This window comes from Gavia stellata, chromosome 9 (genome assembly GCF_030936135.1).
Source record: "Gavia stellata isolate bGavSte3 chromosome 9, bGavSte3.hap2, whole genome shotgun sequence".
NCBI lineage: Eukaryota > Metazoa > Chordata > Aves > Gaviiformes > Gaviidae > Gavia > Gavia stellata.
Window position 1 is genome coordinate 34,695,242 of NC_082602.1, and position 26,906 is coordinate 34,722,147.

At 43.0% G+C, this 26,906-nt stretch overlaps 1 protein-coding gene across 1 annotated transcript in view; it reads left to right on the forward strand.

Annotated features, from left to right (window-relative positions):
* Window positions 1-26,906, forward strand: part of GRK5 (G protein-coupled receptor kinase 5) — a 166,210-nt gene that overhangs the window by 54,409 nt on the left and 84,895 nt on the right. The window contains exon 2 of the mRNA XM_059821532.1: window positions 16,278-16,373. Coding sequence (XP_059677515.1) covers window positions 16,278-16,373 — 96 coding nt within the window. The remainder of the gene's footprint in view (window positions 1-16,277; window positions 16,374-26,906) is intronic.

A 26,906-nucleotide genomic window follows, 5' to 3' on the forward strand; every position in this document is an offset into this window, starting at 1 on the left:
TGTGCATTTATAGTCCTTGTTTTTTCCTGGCAAGTTCTTAAGGTTTTTCAGTAATACCACCCCATTTTGAAAAATGGGTCTTCCTCAGAAAGCAGTTGTGTTGATGAGTGGGAAAATTGTGACCTGGAGCCACGGGGGATGAAATCCTAGCCCGTGCTGAAAGCAAAGGCAGCATCCCCAGTGACAGCAACGGGCTCAGGATGTCACAGGGAGTGCTTTTGGCTGCTGTACTGTGAGCTGGAAACTCTTTGAGGAGGGGATCTGTGTTCATGCATTGCCGTGTACAAAGAAGTCCCAATTTTGTTGGCCTGCAGGCATTGCAAAAAAGCAAATGTTAAACAAGTTGCCCTGTGAGCAGTGGAAGTAATGAAACATCGGCACCATTGGATTCTCTGGTGTCTGGTAAAGGGTGAGTGTCAACCTTTTTTCTCAGCAGGTCTTTTTGCTCTCTCTAGCTGCTTGTTCTCCCAGCAGTAGGAAGGTGGCGTGCAACCCCCTTGACAAGTGACCAACAGTTCAGAGTTGATGGAGGGGATCCACACCACATAGTGCACACAGCAGCAACCTGTGCTTTTCCTCTACAAAGCTGGGCTGCTTAGAACAAACGGAGTAAAAAGAAAATAAAGAATGCTTTTCCCTCTAGCGTCTAGCAGTCCTAGTTATCTTAGATCCTCTGACAATATGAACTGGAAAACTTTTCAAGAAGAATGGGTCTGGTTTTATTTTGTTTTTTCTAATTAAAGCTCTGCATTTAAACTGTCTGTGATAATTTCTTTTTTTCCAGTTGTACATGTGGCGTGTCTCAACAGGACTGTAAAAGTCATGCTAATTTATGTGAGGGCAAAATTAATCTTTAAGCTGGAAAATCTTTTTCTATTTTTGTTTGCAAAATGCTTTTGGGTCCTGAAGTAGAGGGCACTGCTGAAAAGCCAAGGGATGTGTTGGTTTTATGATTTTTATTAATATACCTTAAAAGCAACTCAGAAATGTTTTACTTGATACCTGAAGCCAAGGCAGCAAAGTGCTAACTGCTTTGTCATTTACTAACATGGAAAATGTGAAACGTAGTAGGTGCACCTTCTACTTTTTTTCCCTGTCTTTGCTTCTGTACTTCTGGGAGATAAACATTTCTTTTTTTAATAATTCAGAACACTGCCTTTTTAGGCATAAAATACAAATAATTTATATTTATTTTTACTATCACTGTAAGCACTCTTCCACATCTCCCATGTTATTCTCCCATGAAAAGCTTCCATACGAGGAAGCCTTAGAAACCAGCACTTACTCCAGAAACAATCTGCACTTATAATTTTGTGCAGAGGGGACTCCTCAGTTAGGATCCTTATCTCTCTCTCTCTCTCTCTCAAGGGGCTTGTTTAAGGGCTTGCTGGCGTGTGTGGCTCCTGATGAGATCTGCTGGAGTTGTAAGTGCTTGACATAGCTAGACTTGAGGCTATTATGGTTGAGAACTAGTTCTGCTCTTGAGACACTAGTCAGGCTGTAGGGCAATCATTGCCTGCATTTCAAGAGGATTAAATATACAAAAGCATGGAAAATAACTGAAATTCCTGGTATGAAGGCTGAAAGTCTAGCCCTTAGCTTGAAAAAACATCCCGTGTCTTCATGCACATGAGCCCTCTTCTATGTTTACTGGAGACGGTGGGAGGCTATTAAATCCAGTCATTCCATCAAAGGCAGAAGAGACAGCCAGGACTGTCCTGCTTCCACCTTCCACCCCTGACACCCCGTGTCCCCTGTTGCTGTGGGAGAGGCCGTGCAAGGTGCCGTGCATGTCTGCCGGCGGCCCGAGAGCCCGAGCCGCGGGAGCAAAGGGCAGCCTGAACTTGAGGCTTCCTGCCTCATGTTCTTTCTGCGTATCTTTTCCATAAGCGCTCTTTTCAGCTGGGGTCCTGTTTTTGTTGTCATTTTAAAATGTAACTTGGAACATTAACTTCGGCTAGCTGAAATTATTTCCTTTTTGCCTCCTTACTGAGAAGGTTTATAAATATCGAGTTACACAGGAAGCAAATTCTCTCGTTATCAGATTGTTCTGTAGTCACTTTTCTTTTCCTCAAAAGCATAATGGTGAACTTTATCAGTGCTCAGTCATTTGTTTCCTATTAAGCACAAGTGATTAAGATACTGTTTGGCTCACTGGGAAGAGTTACTGACCTGTTTTGTCTGTAAATGTAGCTTTAAATTAGGAGACACCTGAAACTGGTAGGAAGTGAGTATTAATTGGGTTCAAGTTCCATAAGTACAGATTGCAGTTTCCCAGTGGGATGTGGTAAATAGCCGTCACCAAAATAATATTAATTACATTCTCTCCCAGAGCGGTCCCGAGAGGTGCTAAAATAGCACATGTGCCACTCGGGCTTAGATGCTTAGACACGAAGATCAGCGTTTGCTGCTGCGTTGCTTTGCACAGTGCAGAGCATGCTGCGTCACTGGGGGAGTTGAATGAGATAAGGAGGCTGGGATTTTCTGGGTAATTGCTTGGGGTTTTGCTCTCGCCAGTTTAAAAATCAGAATACCATCTAAAGCCATAGCTGAATTTCTTTTTTCTGCCCTGACACCCGGAGAAGAAAGATAATAACAGCGCAAAATACAGATTTTATAAAACACCTGAACAGAAGATGTTTCTTGCAGCAGAGACTATGTCTTCCCTGTAGGTTTGTTCAGCTCCAGAGTGACTCTCAGTGCCACACAAGTGGTACGTATACACCTCGTTTATTAGAATCGCTCTCTGTGTGACCAACTTTACACCTGGTCGTGCCCCTGGCATCGCAATGATGCACTGCCCTGTACTACCAGCACTGTCACAGGTGGTGCGCGCTGCACCCTGACCGCTGCCCTTTCCAAAACTGCAGCTTACAGGCTTTTGCTGCAAAAGCCCCTTTATTAATTTTGCTCGGCTGGTAAGACATGGGCCCTGGGGCCCGCGGGGATGGCCAGGTGTTCAGCAGAGCCCAGGTGGGCAGGCACCTCTGTGCAGGTCAGACCACTCTCACACCAGGACTGGCTCTGCAGCATGTCAGGCAAACTGGAACTGCTGAGCCAGATGCCTCCCTTAGCCCTCTAGGACCATGTTAAGTCTTTGGGGAGACTGTTTAGCCCCATAGACCCAGCAGCCTTCCTCCCTTGGGTATTGACGAGCAGCAGAAGCGAGAATCAAGCAAATACACAGTTCAATGACAGCTTGTCACTAACTACTCCGTTGTTAATTGAAGCTCAGCAGGCTGGATTCACACGGGATGCAAGTCCATCAGCCTTGGAGCTAGAATTGACTCCGACCTGATAATCAGACTTTTCCATCTGGGCTAGAAAAACATGAACCTGGTGGTTTCTTAGGGACATGCTGGCAGACACTTAAAGACAGCAATACTAAAGGCACCATTATAATTAGCTCAGTCAGAGACTGAGCACATAGATTTACTTGAAAACTAGTGTGTCTGCTCCTTGGTCGACGTGACCTCTGTGGAAATACACTGCTGAAAGAATATTTAGACTTTAGTCACCTGATTCAATGTTACACATCCTTGTTGACAGTGTTAAATATTACAGCTATTAATTAAAGATACCAGCATGTACCATAATGAGGGGAATGACTTAAGAAGTCACTCTACAGATCTCAGAAACTGACTGGTGGGTTGATACTGTATTTTTTAAAATTCAGAAAGTGCTTGTTCCTTGTTTAGGTGCCTTAAATTAAGCACCAGAGGGGTTCACAAATATTCAGATAAAAGGGAAAGATGTGCCCTTCAGTCCGTTTCACAACAGCTGTAAACTAATATAACTGCCTTAAAACAAAGGGAAGCTTTCATCCTTGTTCCTACAACTCCACAGGAAAATCTGAATTGAAACGAGATTGAGCAACAAGAAGAAAGTAAGTAGACCTCATTCTTAACTGCGGAAGAAGTTGTTTCAATAGAAGAGTGTTAGCCAGCTTCACAAAATGTCACTAACTGAATAAAAATGGTCACCTAGTATCTCCCGGTTTCGTTACTCCTCCCATGATGACACTTTCCACTCAAAGATGCATTACTGAACAGGGGTTATACAGGATGATGAAAGAGGACCATTTTCTGGAGAGGGAAATGTGAAGAAAATTTTTGCTTTTTATAATACATTTTGGTATTTTACTTTTTTTTTTTTCTGTTGTTCTCGATTTTTCTTCGAAACAAGAAGAAACAAGCTCAGACTGATTTTTATGGTGCAACTCACACTCCTCCAATTTAACGTTTTTTTTTACACTTGTTATATTCAAAGCTCTGGATCTGACATTCTTTTTAAAATATAAGCAAACAATCTTTCTTTCCAAAGCGAGCAGGATAATCCGTGGCTGCTCGACTGGGCCCAGAAGGTTCTGTTTTGTGCTGGAGTCAGCAGCAGTTTCCTACAATGACTTCGTTTGACCCGCGCTGCTCTGACGGGCTGGGGCTGGCAACAGTCTCAGCTCCAGCCATCAAAACATTCCTTTGTGGCCAAGTGCCCTTCTGCTTTCTCTGAAATATCTGGTGTCAGTTTTAACAAGAAGGGAAACAGACGTTCGTCACCATTAATTCGTCGGACAATTAAGCCGGTGATCTCTGACCTCCTGCCATTATTGGCTTTCATAGCCAGGGTAAAGACCCCACAGATATCTGTTCTCTGTCATTCCCCGTGAGCTGCCCTAGTATTTTATTTACTCAAAGGCTTAGCTTTTGCCCACCACCAGCCAAATGTATATGCTTTGTAATAAAAATTGCTAATAAGCGGTTCCAGACAGTGACATTAATCTCCAAGCGAGGATAACAGCAAGCAAAGAGAACAGCTGGCTGTCAGGAAAGCATGTGAGTGGGAATTATACATTTATTTAGATTTATGTACACATTAGAAGTGTCTGTCCCTGGCTGCAGCTGCTTTTGGTGCGTTGGGCTAGCTTGGGCATCTGGCACCGCTCTGAACCAGAGTCAGGGTCTTCACACCGGGAGGTATGGGTGGTGTGGGATCGCTGCATGGTGATGTTTTTTTCTTCTTCCTTCATCTTCCAGGCTATGACGGTACCTAGGTTTTGCTCTCTCCTGGAGTCTGTGGTGGGAGAATCGTTGTTCATCGTCGCCTGTTTTCACACTGCTCCCAGGGGCAGTTGGCTCAAATCAATACCGTGTTTTAATTCTGGCCCCAGGGCTGTGGAGAGAGCAAGTGGAAGTGCAGGACTATGTGATCAATGAAGAAATAGTTAATCCGTCCCTGGCACAAAGCTGCTGTTTTGTGTTTAATAAGATGGTGCTTACCACCGCGAGCTCTCGGGGTGGGTGGTGGGAGAGGCAAGGCGAGAGCAGGCCAGCTGCTTGCATCATCTTGCGCTTACGCCATGCAACCTTCAAGCCTCATTTTTTAGTCGCTGCTTTTGAAGGACTTCATTAGCTAATCAGAGGGACCCTCTGCCTTTGCTTTATGACGTTTCCTCTTTTTTGTCTTCTACCTCCTAATTTTCTCTTCTTATTTCTGCTTTTCTTGTTGAGTCCTTCAACTGGTAGCTATAGTAACACCTGTGAATGAGTGACTGTAGTACACCGCTACAACCCACTCCCCTTGGTAAAGCTCTGCCGGGCTTTCACATGCCTGCAGTGGCTTGGCACCCTCTCTTATAAGGGTTTCTCCGAACAACAGGGACAGTATTAGCTTGGGAGCTGGCTCCATCCTGCTTGCTATTTGCAGCTGCAACCCGCAGTATATTGTGGCAGAAGGAATGAGTCACTGGCAGAGCAATCTGTTACATCAGATAATCACAGATTACCTCCATTAACCTGAATCCCTTCTGTAACCTTTTACAACAATGATCCTAAATGCTGACGCATACAATTGTGTTACCATCGCGTCTTGGGCTGTCAGTGATTTTTGAGGACAATGCTTTCTATGGTTTCAGGGGTGATTTACCAGGGTGCGACAGCGAGATCCGCAGAAAGGAGCTGTTGGTGCATTGTTGCTGGACGAGATGATGGGGCCAAAGCCAGGCTTTGTAGCTGAGTAAAGGGGAGAATTTAGGTGAAATGCAGAGTCAAGCCTCTTCGCTTGCTTTTGCCCCCACTATTTCCCTCCAGCTGTGATCTTAACCCTTGCATCCTCCTGGCACCAGTCACACCACAAACTCCTGCAGTGCTGCAACCTAGATCTCCACCAAAGCTGTCCGAGTCCATTTGCAACAGCCCTGTGCACCCTCTTCCACCCTTGCCCTGCCATCTACCAAGTACTTCTTTCTTCCAAAGCCAAAGCGTGTGCCAGCGCCTTTCCCCCTCTGCCAGCCCATCACTGCAACTGTAACCAGGCATTTCAGGGTGGTTTCTTCCCCCTCTCCACATTTCCCCTATGGAGTATGTGAAGGCTTGTCATATATCCAGGGTTCATTTATGCTTTATGCATATGTCTGTAGGTGAGAATCTGACATGGTATTTGACCAGGGAGAGCTGGGAGGATGGACAGGGTTGTTATCTGCTTTTGTGGTAAAGAAAGATGTGGCTGATCCTGATCTCAAACAGAAAGTGACCCAATCTAAGACACGTTATGATGCTGTGCTTTTCTTCCCAACTGACTCTGGAAGCAAAAGGGCTGAAGTGTCACAGAAGAGATGTTCCCCTAAAACAATTCTGGCAGTGTCGCCCATACACATGTTCTCAGGAAGTTCCCAGCCTGATTTTCACAATTTTTAGCTTGTTTACATCAACTGTCTGAAAAGTGTTGAGAGAAAAGGGTGAATGCAGCCAGGCATCACTGAAGGACACTTCTTATGGCTGTTGGACTATCTTCCCACACTGTGAGACTGATTTAATGGTCCTCTAGACCACTGCAAAAATACACCTGGTAACACTTCCTCAGTGCCTCCTACTCAAGTGTCCACATCAGCACCTTTGCTGTGCTAGTATCTCTGGTGGGATTAAATGTGGGAGGAGAGGCTGTGGTAATGCAGTCATTCGGTAGAGTATTTGTGTGCATAGGCAGCACAAAGGGGCTGCAGAGTCACTTCGCGTCAGGCTCTGTATAGCTGAGACCTCTGTGTTGCATCTCTAAACATTTGAGGTCTGCCCATCTGCCTGCCAGAGAGCAGGACTGAGTACTCAAGTGGACTATCTAGATGCTTGAGGGACTTGCTTTTCTGCCTCCTTCATGGAGACTCTACACCGTTTCTTTCCTGCTTTTCTGGTGGCTGTTTTCCTGACTCAGACATAAACCATCTAAACTGAAAGACTGTGCTTTTATTTATGTGTGGAAGGCAAAACACATCTGGATTTCTAGGTTCTTATCAGAGCATCTCAAAGCTTTACCAATTCTACCAATTAGGTGGAACTAGTAAATCAGTCAGGCCTAATAAAACAGCCTGTCTCAAATCATTAATTTTTCATGACGTTTACTAACATTCTTTCTTTAGCCCTGTTGGTCAGTTTATTTAGGTGAGGGCAAAAAAACAGAAAAGAACATAATTCTCAGAGCTTCGCTACAGACTGCTGATAGGAACACACTTGAGTTCTCACCTTCTATCCAGCTGGATCTCCTCCCCACAGTTCAGAAATACTCCTTATAAAACTCAAATGTCAGGAACACAGAGGCTAAGTTCTTTTTTTAGAGACTGCAGAACTATTTGCAGGAGGAGAAGCCCACACAGCTCTTTGACAGGGACAGAGCAAACCCACATCGTTCCCTGCTCAGAGCTGGGTTTTTGCGTGTTCTCCCTCTACAACTGGCACCAGAGTTTTCAGAAGAGCCGAGCCCCATGTATTTGCGCGTACCAGGTTGCGTTGTCTATTCCTTCTGCCTGTCTCGTTCGTGCTGCCCGTTGTGCTGTTGTGTTGCTAAACATCAGAATTGCACAATGTGGAGCAGCAAATTGGCAGAGCCTGCTTAGACTTCTAGTCATTTCTGTCAGTGTTTAACTAGGATCCACAAGTTCCTTCAAGGTATTTTGGCTTTAGGGGCCAGCCCTAAGAACATTTGGGTCGCTTGAGGAATGCCACTGAATCCAGGAGCACTACACATGCTCATGGGCAATAGGCAATACATGGACTGTATGTGGGTGATGAGTTGCATTTACAGGTTTGGGTTTGGAGGCATTGGTGAGCAGCTTGCATACGTGTTACTAAAACAGGGTAACGAATATACAGAATAGGTCATGAGTTTTAAAAAGCCATTGCTTAAAGAGGAGTTCCTTCCTGGAAAGATGTTATCAAGCCCTATTCAAGCAGGATTTCTGGAGCATGGATTTGTGTTCTTTCTTTGGAATAATGGTAAGCAGGTCTCCTACAGTCAATGTAAATTGCAGCTGTGCAAATTAACTTAAGGGAACCCATAAGGAATGTGGGAATTTAGATTCACGTGAACATTCAGATATGGGAAGGTCATGTGCCTTGTTTAATTCCTGTGTGCTTCAAAACATGTGATGGTTGAGAATACTTCTGACAAAAGAATCTTCCTTTCTGAGAATGAAGTTTTGTCAAAAATGAAAGGGTTTGCAGGAAAGTGTCTACTTAAAAGAAAAAAGGATTTGCTTTTACTAGCTTCTTTTTGACAATATAGAAACATCATTTTAACAAAATAAAGAATGTCAATTTACCGTACCCATTTTGTTCCAATGATATAATATATCTTAATACTCTATTTGATATGTTCTATGATAATGTTTTGACGTTAGAGAACTGAGATGACTCAAATGTTATCAAAATGAAATGGTTTAATGTCTTTAAATCAGAATTTTCTAGAACTTTGAAATACTGACTCTCAGCTCCAGTTTGGAGGAAAACTCTACTGAGATATTTAGCATTTGTAGCAGGGTGATAACCTTGATCCTCAACAGCTCTGTTCAGAAGGTTGGTCTCCCACATAGTAATCATCGATACTGAAGTGTTACAGACAAATGTTTTCTGCTACCTACACCACTGATGGACAAAATCTCCTAATACTCCCCATGTTCAGACATCATAGCCTCTGCATGTTCCTACAAGACCTTACAGGTCCAGAAACAGCTTCCAAAGGAGCACAGTGTCTCCAGGTTCACTTGTTGCATTGTTTGTTCTGCTCTTATTGCCAACTACAATGTCAAATGCTATCCAGGCACCTTTCAATTTGAAGCCATCAACTCAGTTCATCTCAACAGCCTGTTGAACCACCCAATACATGGTAATGGATTCCAAACACAACTAAGCTGCCTGGATTTGTGCCAGTAGCCTAGTTTACTCTGAGGTCAAGAATAAGAAGTTAAAATTTTGGGCTGTGCTTAATTTTACTATTTTAGATGATAGCTGGTTTTATTTTTGTAAGATTTACTGTTTGTTTGTTGTTTTAATAGATTGTAGGTCTTCAGTACACTTGTAACTTCTGGATTATTTTTGTTTGTGGCATAGAAGCCATGATCTCTTTTTGCTCATTCATCAGCTGCAGATAAACACAATACAGTTAAAATACAAGGCATAAAAGAGAGAGACACCATAATAGACAAACTAAAGGTGCTTACGCAAGGGGAAAATTAAACTGCATCCAGGGAAATCACATCACCAAACAACTCTCTGTTAACGTGTAGCAGTGAAACGTATGCCCAGCATATGTGAACTGGCCCACAAAACCGAAAGACAACTTGTTGAAATAATCTCAAATGTGCATTAAAAATACCCAATGGAGGATGTAGTCAGACTTGTATGGAGAGTGCCACAATTTGGGATGCCCACTGGAGACCAACAGAAAAAACTAAAGGCATGGTTTTTTTCAGTTCAGTTAAGATCCTTTCAATGTGCTCTGACTAGGCATAAAGGAAGGCAGCTTATGTAAAGACTTCTTTATATTCCTAGAGTAACACCAAAATGGCCTTGACATATGATAGTCAAGCCCTGAGGATCAGTCTTCAAAGACTAATCCCTTAGCTTCCTCTGTCCCTTCAGGGCAGTGGATGTTGTTAAAGCGTATTATTAACATAAACATTATTATTAACATATAAAATGTGTTATTAAAGTCATGTTTCAGCCACTTGTCAGTATTTACAGTACTCCTTGACCTCTTATTTAAATAATAGGTAGATATTCCTGCAATAAATATTTGTTTATGAAGAGTGACTTCTGTAAGCCAACGTTAATAGGACTTTAGATGCCAGTTGTATGCAAAATGTTTTGCCCTCTGGTAACCAGATTGCAAAGCCAGCCTGACTCTGCTGGGGAGAAGCTTGTATTTTTGCTTATGAAATTCCCATCTCTGTGGTTCCGAAGGCTTAAACATGAAATATATCTGCTGTTCATTTCCAAAAAGCAATGGGATGGTTCACACGGCAGTTATCAGGCTTATGTATTTGTAGCAACATGCAGATGATTTATGTGCAAACATGCCGTGACAGCAGGGAAGATGGGCACAAAACCGTTATCATGGTCTGTGACTATTCAGAGTCACATTCATCAAAAAAGGCTGCAGGAGATAAAGACAGATTAGCATCGATAAGAGGAGCTGTGTAATGTGATTGTCTTTTAAGGGCATGTTGTGGACATTTTGTTGTATGTTATAAACCAGAGCCTCTAAAGACTAGTTTGCAGAGGCATTGTGTCCCCGTGGATGGTGAAAACCTACCTGCTTTTGAAAATCATACTCTCCTCCTTTTCCTTGGGGTGGCGTAGAATGGGATTCATAAAGAGGTTCCTAATGATCATGTAAGTGCTTTAAGCACAGGTTAGTCAGGAGAATCATCTAAGATCTTGTAAGGAAAAAACAGGGTTCCTGGGGTTTTTTCTGCTTTCCCAGATGAAAAGGGCAGGATGAAGGGCAGAGAGCAAGCAGTATCTTTCATTCTTTGAAAACAAACCATTTTTATTTGCTAGTATAGCCAAGCGTAGGTGGGACTAATATGAACCAAGAATGGTGAACCTGCATGAACTTCCATGTGAAGCAGGTCTAAGGATGGAACTGTTTGCCTTAGAGGACAGATGAGTTAGATATGAAAAATTCTTAGGGAAAAAGGATGGGCTGATAAGTTTTATTCATGCTGTCTCATTAGAAAGAGACACTCCAGGAAGATAAGCAGTTCCACGTTTAAACCTGGTATGCTTTTCGTTCACAAATACATGGTTAATCTGGAACTCACACCCACAGGAGGCAAAAGGGCATTCAGCAGTCCAGGGCATTTACCAGGAGCATAAGAACAGCCTGAATGGAAATAGCATAGATTCTAAAAAAGAAGAAGAAATTTTTGGAAGCAATATACCTTCATGTTCTGTTAGCCCTATCTAATTAATAGCATATGGAAAAAGTTCCTGATTTCCAAATACTTTAGAAACAGCTTTCTAAGATCTTCCTCTGAAGCTGCCTGCGGTCTGTCCTGTACTAGACAGACCATTTGTTTAATCTAATATGGCAATTCTATATGTGCTATATAGCTGCATACACTGTGATAGGAGAGAGTGAGTAAAGGAAGGCTGACAAGAGGAGAAGAAATGTAAACTTCTTTTGAGTGGAAATAGGACACTAACCATGACTTCTGGACTTCTAATGTTTTTTGGAGTTTGTTTCACTGCTTTCACGTGCTGTGTAATCAAGGCCTTGCAATCAGAGCGTAGAGAGCTCTGTACTCTTGTTGGGAAGGACTTGGATGAGAGCCTAGCTACTGTTGTGAAATGGAAGACACAAACTGTGGTTGTCCTTCAGGGATCTGTGGATAGTTTACCTAAATTACAGATTAACTAGATTGCAGATAACACAGTTGAAGGCAATGAAATGTTTGGCCATCTTGGGATAGCCAGGCCTGGCAGCATGGGGTGTGATGCAGGCTTAGCAACTTGGGCAAGAACAGAGTGAAAGCATGAAGCCAGCTTAGCCATGCTTAAAAGCCACCATGCATGGGTGGCACAAGGCACGAAGGGAATATGCTACAGGCATGACGCTGGAATGAATTCGCCCATCATTATATTTAACTCACTCTGTGTTATGAAGTATCTTTAATCAGCTGAGCAGGAGCATGGCTTGATCCTGTCGTTAGCAGGATTAACAGGCTCAAGGCCTTGGCTTCGGCTCCATGCTCTGTCTCTGATTTCTCATGTCATTTTGGACAAGCCACTTAATATCTCACTGGTTTAACAATATGCAGGTACTTCCTACCTCCTCTAGGTGTTAAGAGAGTAAGTATATCCTGAATAATGGAGGCAAAAAAAGTAGGCACCTTAGGCTAAGGGTAGCTCCTGCTCGCAAATGTTTTATATGTGTGCCTCTGGTTACGTCTCTCTCCTTGCAGTCAGAGATCAGAGGTAGATTTGCCATCCGGCATCACAAGATGCTATGAAAAAATGCCATGTATTTTTCAGTAGGTAGGACGTAGAGCAAATGCTTTTGTTTCCTGTAGGACTGGTTGACATGTTAGAGAATTAGCTTCAATCCTCGGTTTGCAAATGCTGAGTTGTTAAGTGCATGCAAGGGAGTGGAGCTGAGATTTCATGGTGTTGCTGGGAGCTCACCTTTTGTCATCCTCAGCAAACCCAGATTTTAAAGCGGTCAGACCCTCCAACACCGCATGATGGAACTCACATCTAAAACATGGCGCGTCTGTCAAGTCTTGCTCTGAGAAGCTGCCCTGAAGACTGCAAATCCTCCTGTCCAGAACAGACAGTGCAAAGGCAGCAATCAAGGCAATGTGTGAAAAGCTTCCCTTTGCAACCTGCACAATTACTGACCTATTCAGAGAAACCTCCCCTTTTAGCTTTTAGCTCTGCTAGACAATTTACCCTGTCTCAGCTGTCTCACTGCATTATGTCCTTCAAACCCCTTGGAATTAACGTTTGGAGCCAGCAGTGTTTGCTGGCTCCACAAGAAAAGCTGAGAGCGGAAAGGTCAGGTCGATTAAAGCAGTTGATCAGAATCTTTAACATAAAGACGTCACAGGCAAAACAGTAATGCTACTTCACGCTCAGCTAAGAGCAAATGATTCATCAGGCAAGGCTGCTTATTTTTGGAGGATGGCCACAAAAGAGAAGAGAACACGCTGGCTGTATCGATCACGGTTGTAACAGGGGACTGCAGAGCCCTTCTCCAGTTTTGATGGAAATTTAATGTCAGAAATAGATCATCCAATGTAAATATACCAATATATATTTTACATCGAATAGATTTTAAAAACATTCTGAGCCAGCTTAGCAGAATCATTTCATCTCTGCACAAATCTCAGAGCTGTTATTTAGAGGACAGGGCTATTTTGCAATGCTCTGCACAGCTTGATGCTGCTAAAGATGCAAGCATTTTGTGAAGACTTCTGTAAAGGTGGCTGGAGAAGCAGGTGTGCTCTGAAATCTCGAGTGCTTTGGCCTAGAGGGTGCACCTTCAGTGGGTGAAGATGTATCAGTGTAGAGCAGATGTAGCCTAAAGGATACTTTCATCTGGCTTGCTCCTGGTGCTCCTGTGTCCAGAAATGATTGGAAATCCTGTTCTAGCAGGCACCGCTGCCCAAGTAGCTGCATACCTCTTGTGCTGCCTGCAGTGCCTGCTCATACCTTAAGCAGAGAGCTCCTGCCTGCACCCTTACCACACCCCTCTGTCTGTTCCTTGGTAAGAGCAGAGTGGGTCTCTGCAGTGGGAGAGGCAGAAGGGAGAGGCGCATGTTTGTGCGTGGAGGTGGGATAAGCTGCTCTGGGAGCTGGCAGCCTGAGGAAGGGATCCAGAAATCCACATGCAAACCCTATGGCTGTCAAAGGAGGATCATTCTGCTCTGACACCAGCCCAGCTGTTTCCCTCCCTCCTTGCCATCCCCTTCCTTCCCATCACTCCCCCAGGGCTAATCAATATATACTTAATTCATTTAATTCCCATGGAGGTTTGGCATCAAGGCATAGAACTCAAAGTTTACTAGATAAATGAGTGTGAGGAAAAACATGAATCAATAGTTCAGGGAAGAAAATGCAGCCAAAGAGAATGACTGGTGAAGAGAAGGAAGTGGGAATTCCTGGAGGATCATTCCCCAGAGGAGCATGTGAGTGGAGTGGGCAGAGAAGTGTAAGTACAGTGTGATAAGACATAAGGGCAGGAGCACCAAGGAGTCTGCGGGAAGGCCCCTGGGAGAGAAGGAGTAGAGGGGCGAGCGGAGGTGGCAGCCTGGCAGGCAGGAGCAGCTGTGCAGGGCTGCAGGAGTGAGCTTTCAGGGAGACAGAAGCCAATGGAGCACCCTTCGGGTTGCTGAATCCAACCCCTGCAGTCGCTGGCGACCAGACCAGAGCTGTGCGCTCCAGGAAGGTTGATGAATGGACCATCACAGTGCGCATGCCAGCCCACAAAATGCTTCTCAGAGCCTTGTAGCATTCCTAAGACCTTCAGGCTGGAAGACGAAGGGTTGTATGCCGCAAGACGAGAGCAAGACAGCTTCTCTGATACTGTGGCTGGAGGGATGGGAGAGGAAATGACTTTAGCAGCAGTGTTTGGGATGCACTGAAGAGGGGAGGTTGAAGCAGAGTTCATAACAGACCCAAAGGGAACATCTGTGTTGCATAGTACTGTGTGGAGCAGTCGCAGCTCTCTGGGCTTTGCCGGAGACTAATTCCTGGAAAGGGTATCATAGCTGTAGTCCTGATAGTCTAAACAAGCTAGTTCCTTCATAGCTAGTGTAGATATCTCTGCTCTACATTGCATAACGTAGACATACAATAAGTTCCTGTCAATAAGGAGTTTAAAATAATTCAATGCAAGCTCTGCAATAACAAAACCATTGGTCACCAAAAGCAAAGGAATAAAAGGTGCAATGCAGAAAGATCAGAAACGCCCCACAGAGAGCAATACTTTGCAATTTTTTCAAAGGCTCGTGTTTTCTCTGTAATAGTCTGCTACCTTTTGAGTCAATGCTCTCCTAATTTAGCCTGCAATATCATGTAGTACCCAACACACCCTCAGTCTGCAATTGTGACTCTACCAGCCCCTCTACAGAATTAACTCAGCTCTGAATTAGTCATTCGACGTGCCAGTGAATGTAAAATAGACTCAAGTGAATCAGATTTTGTGTGCGGTGACTGAATTGCGGGAAATACAGCAACTTGGAGAATCTCAGTCTGCATCTGGGCTTTCACGTCCAGAGGGATACTTTTTCTCCGGTGGCTGTGTAGCCTCTCTGAGCAGGACAGGCACACAAATGAGCTGGGAATTAAACCCCCAGCACCACACCACACCTCCTGCCCTCTGCAGTAATGCTGATGTGGCAGCATAAAAAATGTGGAGGCGTAAGAGAGAAACCCAGGGGAGGGCTGGAGTAAAAAAGTGCCTAATGATAGTGAATAAAAACAGACAAGAAAAATCTAATAATGTCCTCTTAGGCTGAGCTGCTTCAGAACTGAGTGCCCATCTAGCAGACATTCGGGGAGAGCACACACAGCATCTCAGCCTGTGTTAGGCTTGCTTGGGCTGAGGGGGTCTAACCCCATAGGCACTGTATCATTTAGTGATCCCAGCAAGGAGCAAAGTGAGTTATGCTGGAAACGTTACCATTACTGATTGGAGGCCACTGCAGAAGGCATCCCCCTTGCAAGCTCCGATGTGGCACCTAGAGATGCCAGTGATGCCTGCAGCAAGGCATTTACAAAGGGATATTGGTGAGGGAGATTCATCAGCATGGAAAAGCTGAGGGTCTTGGACCTCATTCAGCCGGAGCTGGAGGAAGCCAGCTAGGTCATTCACCTTGAGGACAGTCCATTTCAAGAAGTCTCAGGGAAGAGTGAGAAGGGGAAAAAAGAGCGAAAAAGAGATTTTCTCTTCATGAGGATATTACATTAATTTTCTCCCATTGTTCTCCTCCTGTGGAAGCAGCAGTGACCAGAGTGTGTAACGTCAGCGGTAATGCCATGTTGGCAGTATGTGTAATGTGAGGGATGGATGGCGAGAACTGAATTTTGGTCTTCAGTTTCCAGCACTTCTTTTGGGATGGAATCAGGGCTTATTCCAAAACCATAAGGGGGAGATCCAGGTTGAAAAGATGTGAGCTGTAATTTTACAAGATTATTTGACTTGCGTTGAAATGGCTGTCACTTGAAGCAGAGATAATGCTGGAGATGCTCAGTTCAGCATTGTCATCTGAACTCGACCTGATGGGCCCATCTGAACTCTCAACCTTTACCAACCTGCTCTCCTGCCGGATGCCACTTCCTTGGTCTGTATCAGCACAGACAAGCTCAGACCTGATCTGTGCATCTACCCGCAATGTCCCACCTTTAATTACTAATGATATGCATAAGAACTGTGACTGGGCTGGTAAACTCCGGATGGGGCTATGCCCCCAAAGCAAACTAATCCTGATATTTCTTTCTCTGCAGGGGGTGGAGGGAAACGCAAAGGCAAAAGCAAAAAGTGGAAGGAAATCCTGAAATTCCCTCACATTAGCCAGTGTGAAGATCTCCGAAGAACAATAGGTAAGAGCTTTTCCCTTCCTTGGAAGTATTGAATAAATAAAGTGTGCTATCAAAAGTGGTTCAGCAGAATGGCATTAAAGGTACTCATCATTAAGTGGAACCAGTTTAGAGATGGGCGTGCAATGCGTATACCTCCCATGATGCTGCCGTGCAAACTCAACATTTTCTGGTTCCCAACAAGGCACTGTGGATCAAGCAGGAGGGACTGGCATAACGCACTTGCAAGGCAGGGCTTGGGGCTGGTAGCAGCCAGGCCCTTTGCTTTGCATGCAGAGGCTCTAGGAGCCAAAGGGACTTTACAGCAGGACAATACCTGGCATATGGGACAGATGCTTGGACTTGGTACCTACCAGGGCCAACGTGGCTGTAAAAGGGCATTCAGAAGTGAATCCCTGCACCACATCCTGCATTCCCTTGTAATGACTAGCTCTTTATCAGGGAGGAAATGAGACTTGATGAAAGCAGAGAGATTGCTGGTGTAGTTGAAGATTAGTATTAATTATACTCTGGATATGATGTTTGAAGCGGCAGCCACTGCCCTCTGCCAGGCAGGTTTGCTCAGCAGTACCATCCTCTATTCAAACCACAACACTACTTTATGTATTTTTTTAATAGGACATGTCATTTTTTTTTGTAAATTACTTTGTTTTATTGATGTGGGCCAAACACTGCAGATTTGGAAGGGAGCTTGCAGCAGCCATTTCCATAACACAGCATTTCTCCTGGTCATACCTGCCAAAATTCAGCATTCTTTTGACTGCTGCCTTGGCAAACTAGGCTACCGGCTGTCTCCTTGGGAATTCTCCACTGGAAAGCCCACTATTACTGATCTCACTACACGAGGTTAACTTCAGCAACTGAGGCCCCTTTTCTCCCCTACGCTGACATAAGATCTAGCCACTGTCAATGAATGAATGAAAGGCAAGAAACGGTAACAAGTGAGATAACAGGCAGCATAATTTGTCTAACTTGCGTGAACTCCTGGGATCTGAGTGACAGTGCCCTGGCACTATGTACATTTGAAATTCACAGCGTGTTTATCCAGAGAAAGTATGTGGAATGTTTTGAAACTCTTTTCATAGTCTCCAGTAATTTTTGCTTCCCTCATCTTCTGCTGTAGAGCTAAAAGGAGGTAAAGAAAGGAGGGGGAGGCAGGAGAAAAGAGAGTAGGTTTTCCCAGTTTATGGCCACTCTACAGACATACAAACCCTGGAACAATTTCTGAAGGTACAGAACCTGCTGGAAGCAAATCTGACTTAATATATTGTAATTTGCGTAGGGAATTCTCTCTGTTGTTCCATCAACCTTAGTTCCTATGGGGGAAAACAGCACCAGATAAAATGCTTGCTGTTTACAAAGGTGTAATATCCTAAAATGAGTAGTCTTAAAAAAATTAAGTCTGCTGGCGATTTCGGTTTCAGAAATGCTGTTTCTGGCATTTTTTTTGTGTCAGCTTTGTCCCAAATGTAATTTGTTTTGAATTTTTTTTGTGAATGAGTTGTTGAAGTAACAGGGCAAGAGCCCTTGTGGTGCTCTTGGTGGATTTGGCTTCACTGCAAAGATTGCCTGTTGACCGGGAATTCTAGCAACTGACTTTTACACAGTGGGAAATGCAGTCCAAATCCTTGTTCTGTGACTCTGATTTTTATTGAGTAGCTTTTCTGCTGAGCTGGATGTGATTACAGAAGGAATGAGGCACTGCTCAGCCTGAGTAAGGTCATCTGTCCTTGCTGGCTCTACCATTTTTCAGTTAATCTAGCTGAGGTTGAAACATCCCAGACAAGCAGTTGCTGTTTATAAACTTCTCTTTGTGCATATAGGGGATCTGACACACCTTGGATGAGCCAGACTCTCTGGGTCTATAGCATTAAGTCATTTGCATGTGTGTGGTTGATCTGAGGTGCTCAGGATGGATCTGTTGCACGTGCAGATCCATTGCACTGGCCTCTGTATGGCTCATGGACAACCAGGGACAAGTACAGGTCATTGCAGTCTGGCCTTAAACTGCTTCTTTTAATGTTTCTGCTGAGGAAGAACAACTCCCTTGGCTTTCACCCATCTTCATTTGTTATTTTCTGTAAGTGCTTTAAAAGGGTCTCAGGATTTCACGTGATGAGGTGTCTTTGCAGGTGATTTTGTGAGAGAATGTACCGAAATATATTTCTTGAACCATCAGCTGAACTGCTCTGTGATTTGCAGGGGATCCAACTGCTCGGTGTGTCTGCCCATCAGTCCCTCCCCTAAAAACTTCTTAGCCCACTGGTCAGTGCCAATCAAATTTGATAATGAAATAGAGACCCCAGAGAGGCTTCTTCCTCCAATCTCTATGGAAATAGGCAACCAGCAGAGAAGAACAACTTTATGCAAGGAAAAGGCTACAGCCTCAATTCAATGTGTTTAGAGATCAAGACAAATACTGGTAGGTTCTGCTCATCACAGACCTTATTGCTACGTGTCAGCCTTCCAGCACTTCTGGTCAGACACAGTCTTGCTGCTGTGCCACGTGTTAAAAAAAAAAAAATCACACCAAGTCTTAGGGGGTTGCATGAACTGGAGGACTAGGCTGTTGAGGTTTTGTTGTACTCCTCTTTTCTGGATGCTTCCCAAGAGCCTCCGTGGACAAGCTGGAGGCAGGGATGGGATGGACCTTTTGACTTAGAGCGGGCATGGACTGCTGTGAAGAAAGGCACGGATTAGTTTAATGCAGCCTTAAGCCATGGATGGAAAATGCTGCTGTTGTAATTGTGGCAATACAGCCTACATATGTGTGGAGATGCCCACATTTTGGTGTAAAAATGTGTGTGCTTTTGCACCCCACTAAGGTGTACTGAAAAGAGTCTGTGTGTTAAAAAAAATAGTGTAGTGTGAAAAGAAATCTGTGAAAAACAGGAAGGCTGAAATAAACCAAGGGTCTGCGACCTGTGTTGACACAATTATGAGTCAGTTCATACCTTTTGGTTCCCTCTATGTTTACAGGAGACTCTGTGTTTGACTATCCATCATCTGGTGTCTTACTGAAAGACTTGCTTAGTAAAGGCCTTTTTTCCCCTCCTTGTGCACAGAAACAAAAATCAAAACACCCGAGAGAAACACTGTTTTTTGATAAATAAACAAACACTGGAAACATCTTTATTAAAAGTGCCATTTAGCCAAGGAGCTATTTTTTTGGATTGCACTTAAAAGCAACTTCTTTCCGCCTTTCTTTTTTGTCCAAAGTACGCAACACCTCTTGCAGGGAAATTCAGTGGCCTTCATTGTGTGCTAATTAAATAGGCAAGTGGAACAGGGAAGCTATGCTAATACCTTTACTGGGCTCTGAGAGAGGCTTGTGTATGTATACTTGTATACTATGAACAGCTAATGTATGCTTCTATTTGCAGCCATCAAGGCTCAAGGTTCAAGGGACGTGTGGACGTGGCACTGTGGGACATGGTTTAGTGGGCATGGTGGGGTTGGGTTGGTGGTTGGACTTGATGATCTTACAGGTCTTTTCCAACCTTTGTGATTCTGTGATTCTGTGATCTTCCCGGCTGTATTTAATTGTGTTAAAACAGCTAGCCCTTTCCAGGTTAGTATCAGCACTGGCGGCCGTTTCAATCAATGAAAACTGATGTTTGAGACACTAGTGACAATGACTCATGTGATGGATGCTGCTAGTAGATGGTGTTCTGCTATCTTTAAAATTCGCAACTGATAGCTTAGCAAAAGAGAGATGTTGCAAGGGAAGGGAAAAAATAGCAAGGCGCAGCTTTAAAAATTCATACATTTGACAAACACAGCATGAAGAGATGCCACAAGTTAGGGATACCCACTAGTTTAAAGGCCATCAGTAAACAAAAATACAAGAAAAAGTTGTAATTTTAAAGGCCAGAGTGTCTTTTTGATGATAAAAGATTCTGGATGTCTGTAAATATTTCTGAATGACGCAAAAGGTTCTGTTGGTTAAAAGTGTGGAATTTTTATTTATTTTGCTCAGACCCATTCTATGCTTTTTTCTTCCATAAAAAAACTGCTTGGGTGAAAGAGTTGATTATTCTGATCTTTGGCAAATTTTCTTTCGCAACTGTCCAAATGCTATATAATAAATCAAGACTTTTTTTCCCCAAAGATTGAAGTTTGTGGGGAAACTGCCACAGAATGTGTCTGCTGTTTGTTGCATAGAGTGATTTGTTGCATTATTGCAGAAAACTTTAACTCCTTCAGTAAAGCAGTTTCTGGTTGTGCATTGTACTCAGGTAGAAGGAGAACTCGGATGATTTATCTTGTTAAATATTTATATTCAGTGAGATTTCACAGTTAGAAAGATCAGCCCCATTAATACTAATTTTGCCATGCCCTGTTTAAAAAGAGAAAACAATCCTGCCTTTGCCGTTTAACCTCTTAAGTGACATTTGTGTCCCATTTATCTAGGGTAAAAGTAGCTTGAGCTTCCAATTCTGGCAGGTTCTTTTCAGCGTTGTTAAAAATACACTTCTGTGTGAGAAACGCTTTGTAGAGATGGTGAAGAGGGTAAGTGGGACAAAATCAAAGCCGCAGAGTTCACATGCTCCCTTTTTACAAAAGCTGGCTCTTTTTTTCCACTACTGTACTTTTTCAGACGTGACCAAGACCTTCACCTACATGATTTTTTTTCAGTCACTTTGGAATCTGTCTACCTGGAGGCATATTGATGGTGCAGGCTCTGCAATGGGGTTCAGACTTACCTAAACAAGGTTTTTTGAGCCACCAGCATAGGCGCTGATAGCAATCAAGAAGCAGCAGTATGGACATCAGTGACAGAGAGATTGCTTGAGTATTTATCCAGCTTCCTAGAAATGCTTTGCAGCCTGCACTGAGCTCCATCCTGTGGTAGAAAGACTGCTACTATACCCCAGTTATCTCCTTTAAAGGCAGCTTGGGCACCTCTGCTTTGCTCCACGGTGCTGGGACATCTTTCATCAATTCCCACCAGCAATTCTCAGGTTCCTTAGGTTCAGACATTTGCCAGCACTGCAGAGATAAATGCATAGGTGAGGTGTCTTGGAAAAGAAAAGTGTGAGTTTCCAGGCTTACTTGCGAGGGAAACTGCTTCTGAAAGATCAAGTGACAGCATGGCGTGTCGATGTTCATCGCGGGATAATGGGTCTGTGTGGCACCCCTGCCCCGTCTGACGGCGTCAGACCCGGGGGGTATATCCGCTCAGGGAACGGAGATGTAGGCAAAGAAATACAGTGTGTGTGCAGATCCCAGAATCTGAGACTATGTGGTGGTGTCACTCATAAAGCTCAGGCACCGAAACTGGGAAAGAGAAGGCATCAAAAGCCTGGTCTGATCAAAACCACAAAGAAGTAGCCAATTTTCTCTCCACTGAATTCTTCAGCTCTGATGTTTACAGTGATTAAAAAGCAAGGTTTAGAAATGTAATCCTGAAGCCAACAAATAGATCAAAGGAAAGAATTGCAGCTTGCCTTCCACTGTAAATAACCGAGCATGACTGGTTCTAACTTCTTTGATTGTCTTGTACTATTGGTCTGAATACTACACCTAAGGCTGGTCTCATGTTTTCGGCTGAAACCAGTTTGAGTTTTTGAGAAATACTTTTTTTGTAGAAAGCATCAGCTTTCCTTGGAAAAAACCTTACATTTGAATTGGAAATAGTCTTTCAACAAGTAGTCAGGATTCTGTGGCATGAAATAACAGCAAGGGGAATTGCCTCCTATTTTCTTTCAGATGTGTAGGCATATGGGTAGCTGTGTTGGGAAGATGCTGGTGGTGTGTGTACATACAGCCAGAGCCGAGTACCCAGCACGGAGCTTACAACACCTCTGGGAGGCACTAGGTTTTCTGCAAACCTGGGGAACTGGAATCAGTGGAGTAGAAAATACTATGTAGTAAAAAAAAAACAAAAAACCCCATACTGTATCATTTTTATACTGTTCATTGATATATGTCTCCAGAGAAATTCATATCGTTTAAGGCCCAAGCTGATAAACACATAGGCTCACAAATGATTTTTTATCCACACAGGGAGTCCCTTTAAATTCGGTTGACAACAGATGGGGGTTTTTCTCAGCAATCAGAATGGTGCTCTGTATGAAAAGAAATTTTCCCACATTGGCGCCCGTGGATAACCGCAGCATAAGATACATTTCAGTCACTATCAGCAATAGCAAAGTGATATCTTGCCGGCGTTCTTGCATCACCCAGGAGTCAGCTCCTAACCTAGGTGGTTGTTGGCAGCCCAGGCTGCCTGTGCTCAGGGGATGGAGTGGGGCTCCTGCCGTAGGGGCCCTGCATTGCCCCTTGGGGTCACACTTGCTGCGCCAGGACTCGAGGGCTAGTCGTGGTGCTGTGGTGTGGATAGCCCCTGTGATGCTGGAGCGGTACCTAACAGAAAATCTCCGCGGATGAGGCGTCCTCCGTGGCAGTTGTCTGCGGGGCGAGTACAGAAAGAGCACAGAGAGAGAGGAACCCAAGAAGGACTGAAAGCAAAATTGGAAGAACTGCCGAAAGCTGCGGATAGGATTTATTGCTCTGGAAAAAGTTATGCAGATTTTTTTGGATAACATTAATGCAAAAAAAACCCGTCGAACGGATTTCTTTATGAAGAAGAAACAAAGTCCTTCCCCTTGACAGTCCCCACTCTGTACGCTTCCCTTCCCCCTCACTTTCTTTTTTTCTTTCTTCTACAGCAGACACCACTTTCCCCTCTCTTCCTTGAGCCAAAAGGTCTCTGTTGCTCTTTCGAAGTACAGCTTATGCAATCTTTTCAGCATAGACCTTGCCTTCAGCAGTGCCCTGTAGTTTCTTGGATTTGATGTACTGTCCCGTATCATGAATACATCTAAATTAAATTAGATACTCTTCAGGGGCAGGAACTGGCCACATGATAGAAACTGTTCCAGCACATGAAATGATACAGCTGACATCAAAACCATATTGTTTGTTTACAAACCCACAGTTGGTTCAGTTCCTTTCTTTAAAATCCTTCGGATTCAACTATAATTCTATCATAAACATAGGTTTCTAGTGCTCTAATGATGGACAAACAGAGCAATGTTTGATGCCCTTGCAAGATTAGCTGTATCCAGTTTATAGCGATGGGTGGAATTGAGAAGGGTTGGTTTTTTCCTTGCAATTTTTTTTTAATGCCATCACAGAAAGTATGTGAAAAACAAGCTGTTTTATGCATCTAGTGAGACTCAAGACTAACATTGGGCGAACAGGCTGCTTGCAGGCTGCTTGTACTTGACAGCTTCCAGGACGGGAAGGGGACGCAGGGGAAATGAGTTGAAATGATCTCAGCCCACATTCTATTTACAGAATTTATTTCACAAGACTTAATCCATTAAGTATTACCTTGGCAGTGGCAACCCAGAAAGAAACTAAGAAAGACGTTGCTATTCTCCATAAAGAACAGGCAGCAAATCCACGTCTCCTTACCAAACAGTGAGTCCACACCAGTCGTCATTGAATAGAAAGCCTCCTAAGGAACAAATATTATCACTAAACCTCTGTATTTTTATTTAGTGGCAAAGACTGTATTCGGTGCAATAAATTAGTCTTCGCAAATTAAGACGAAAGAAAAATGCCACGACATACTTTGAGTTATTTCCAGAAGTTATTATAGGGATATGCGGAAAAGGAATTAGAAGAAAATATATCCTTTTAAAAGATCCATTTCATCTCTCACTGAAAATAGAAGTAGGTATTGTGAGCTGCAGGGTTTTTCATTATCTTATTAGGTAATATGAGTCATTAAGGCTAATTAATACTTATGCAGTGATTTGGAATTGTAAAATGCTATAGAAGTGCTCACGGCTCCTGTTAAACAGTAGTACTTGGTTGTTAAGGAAATTTATTTTAAAACCAATTTTAAATTTATTTTAAAACCATTTGCTGGATATGGGGAATGAGAGGCAGGTCTACATTTATGATAAAAATTTAACTCTTCTCCCTGCTGAACTCACTTGTAACTTTGCTACTGGTTGTAATGAGAAGGTGGCAGAGCAAAGTAAGCCCCTGGTTTGGTTGACTCTATTCAGCTCTGCTGGAGTCAGTGAGAAAGTTTCCCTTAAATTGAATTGTACGGGAGCCCTCTTACAATGCAAGGAGGGAACTGTGGGGAGGGAAAAGAGAGAGAAAAGATCTACCAGACCTACACAGGGATGCTGTGAAGTGCACTCATGGGATGAGCAGCCTGAGATCCTCGCATCTGGGGATGCATTCAGGCTTTTAGGGAGGGATGGGATTAACCTAAGTTAATGCTTGTCGAGGAATATAACTCATTTGGAGTAGTCAGTAGAGGAAGCATTATTTTGCTTTGGCTTCTGCTAGTTCTTATAGGGGGCCTCTAGGATTGTGGCTGGGCTTTGTTTTAGACTTTGCTAGAAACAGTCACGCTAGAAGTATGGCACGCTGAAATGCTGCAGGTCAGTGTAGATGAACATAGAGCCTGAGCCCTTGGTTGAAACATCTTGTAACAAAAAATGGCTTTTTGGTTGAAACGTGTGCAGTAGAAAAGTGTAGTTATTATTCTGGTTAAAACCTGAAACCCAACATTTTTTTCTTTTATTTCCTCTTTCCATGCCCTTCTTTGGTGAAAGAGGGGGCAGGAGAAAAAGAAAGATCCTATTCTTTACTTAAAACCAGAAAGTAAGTGTTAGTCTTTATTTATATCGAAGTCCCTCAAAGTCCATAAAATATTTTCAGTGAAGCAAAATTCACATTTTTATACATATATATGCTATTTTGAATATCTGCAAAATGTAAAAACAATCTTGTACTTTTTTTTTCATTTTATTTCTATCTTTGTAGTGTTTCTTTTACTGTAGCACTCTTTGCCACAAAGTGTACTTCTTGGACACAAGGTGTACTTCGTTGTGAAGGTCCTTGATTTGTGCACTTCAGTTCCACTGGTTTAGTTATTTTTTCCTGACAGTGCAAATGGACAATAAAATGACTGTAAATACAATCGTTCAGTTTTAAATATAATACAAGGCACGGCAAATTATTTTATGGTGTAACAGGGTTGGTATTCATACTCCTTGTAAATCTGTGTTTGAGGTGAGACCCCAGATAAAATGCCTTAGTGCAAATCTGGCCTGTTATTATCCTAGTGCCCTTTTGATTTCTGGCTTTTGAGGAAAAGAGAGGTTGAGAGCTTTTAGGGTAATCCCACACATAACTTATAATGCTGGTTTTGAGACTTAGTGTGGGGGAGTTCACGTGGGGAATGTTAAAAGCCTGATTTTTGGTGGTTTGGCTGAATCCCTGAAGTCATTGAGAGATTCCGTTTATTTTTCAGGTAATCACTATACGCTGCTTTGAAAACACTTTGGAGGTGATAATTGAAAATATTTCTCTGTGCTCTGTAGATCAGAAATTGGGACATGGCCATGAATTCTGCTAAACATTGATATTAAAATAGAACCCCCACTTGGCAGTGTTGAAGCAGGAGTTATGAGACCATTTCTGAATAGAGTTCCTGGTTATGCCAGTACTTTTATTTACTTATTAATCACATTTTTACCATGCTAAACCAATGCCAGGGAATTCTAAGACAAGTAAAATAAAAATACTCTCTACCCTAAACTGTTGTCTCTTAGCTGAAGTAATGGAAAGGAAGAGTGAAAGTCCAATGTAAGGAAGGGAAACAAAATTGTAGAGCAAGATGGTATAATGCAAACTGTGGAAAATCTCCTGAGTTTGGGGAGGAAGGTAGATTGGTATTTGATTTTGTTGAAGAACTCCCTGTTGTCCTGGAATTGGTAAAGTTCAGTGTAAAAATGGCTCAACAAAAGGTGTGAACTCTTTTAATCCTTAAAAAATATGTTATGGACCAAGACATTTAAGTCACGATTAAATTTAGTATATTAAGAAAAATGTGAAGGTTTTTACCTTTCCAGGAGAATTGGTTAATTCAGAAAGATGGGAAGTCTATGGTATTAAATGACCTATAAAAATATAATCTGTGCAAAGTTACAAACTTCTTTGTACCTGCCAGATTCACCATCCTTCTGCTCTGCACCAGCATTATATTTGCACAGCGGCACCTTGAGGGTCTCTTCACGTCACATTGATTTTCTGAGCTCTTTTCTTGGACAAGTTAGGACAAGGCAGTGTTGACAGATTGATGAAGGCTGTTCTCATGAGCAACAGGACCTGGCTCAACTACATATAAGTATTTGCAATGTTGAAACAGCCCTCTATAAGTGCTTTCAGGCTTTCATAACTCCTGGTTCAAAATATTTTTGGCATTTGTAAACTTGGCTTATTGGGAAAAATGGCTTTGAGCACAGGAAGAATTTGGTGTAAGTCACTTCAGAAATATTCTGATCAATCCAAACAAACAATATTCAGCACTTGAGTATCACATCCATCACATTTGACCTTTCGGCATAGGTATAGTTTGTCTCATTGAGCAGTGACTTCAACACACTGAGCCTCAAGTGAAGTCTAAGAAGTTAAGTAAGGACACCCTGCAAAGGTACAACACTGCCTCTGAAACACAAAAGAGAGAAACCTGTCGTGGGGAACTTACTGAATAGCATG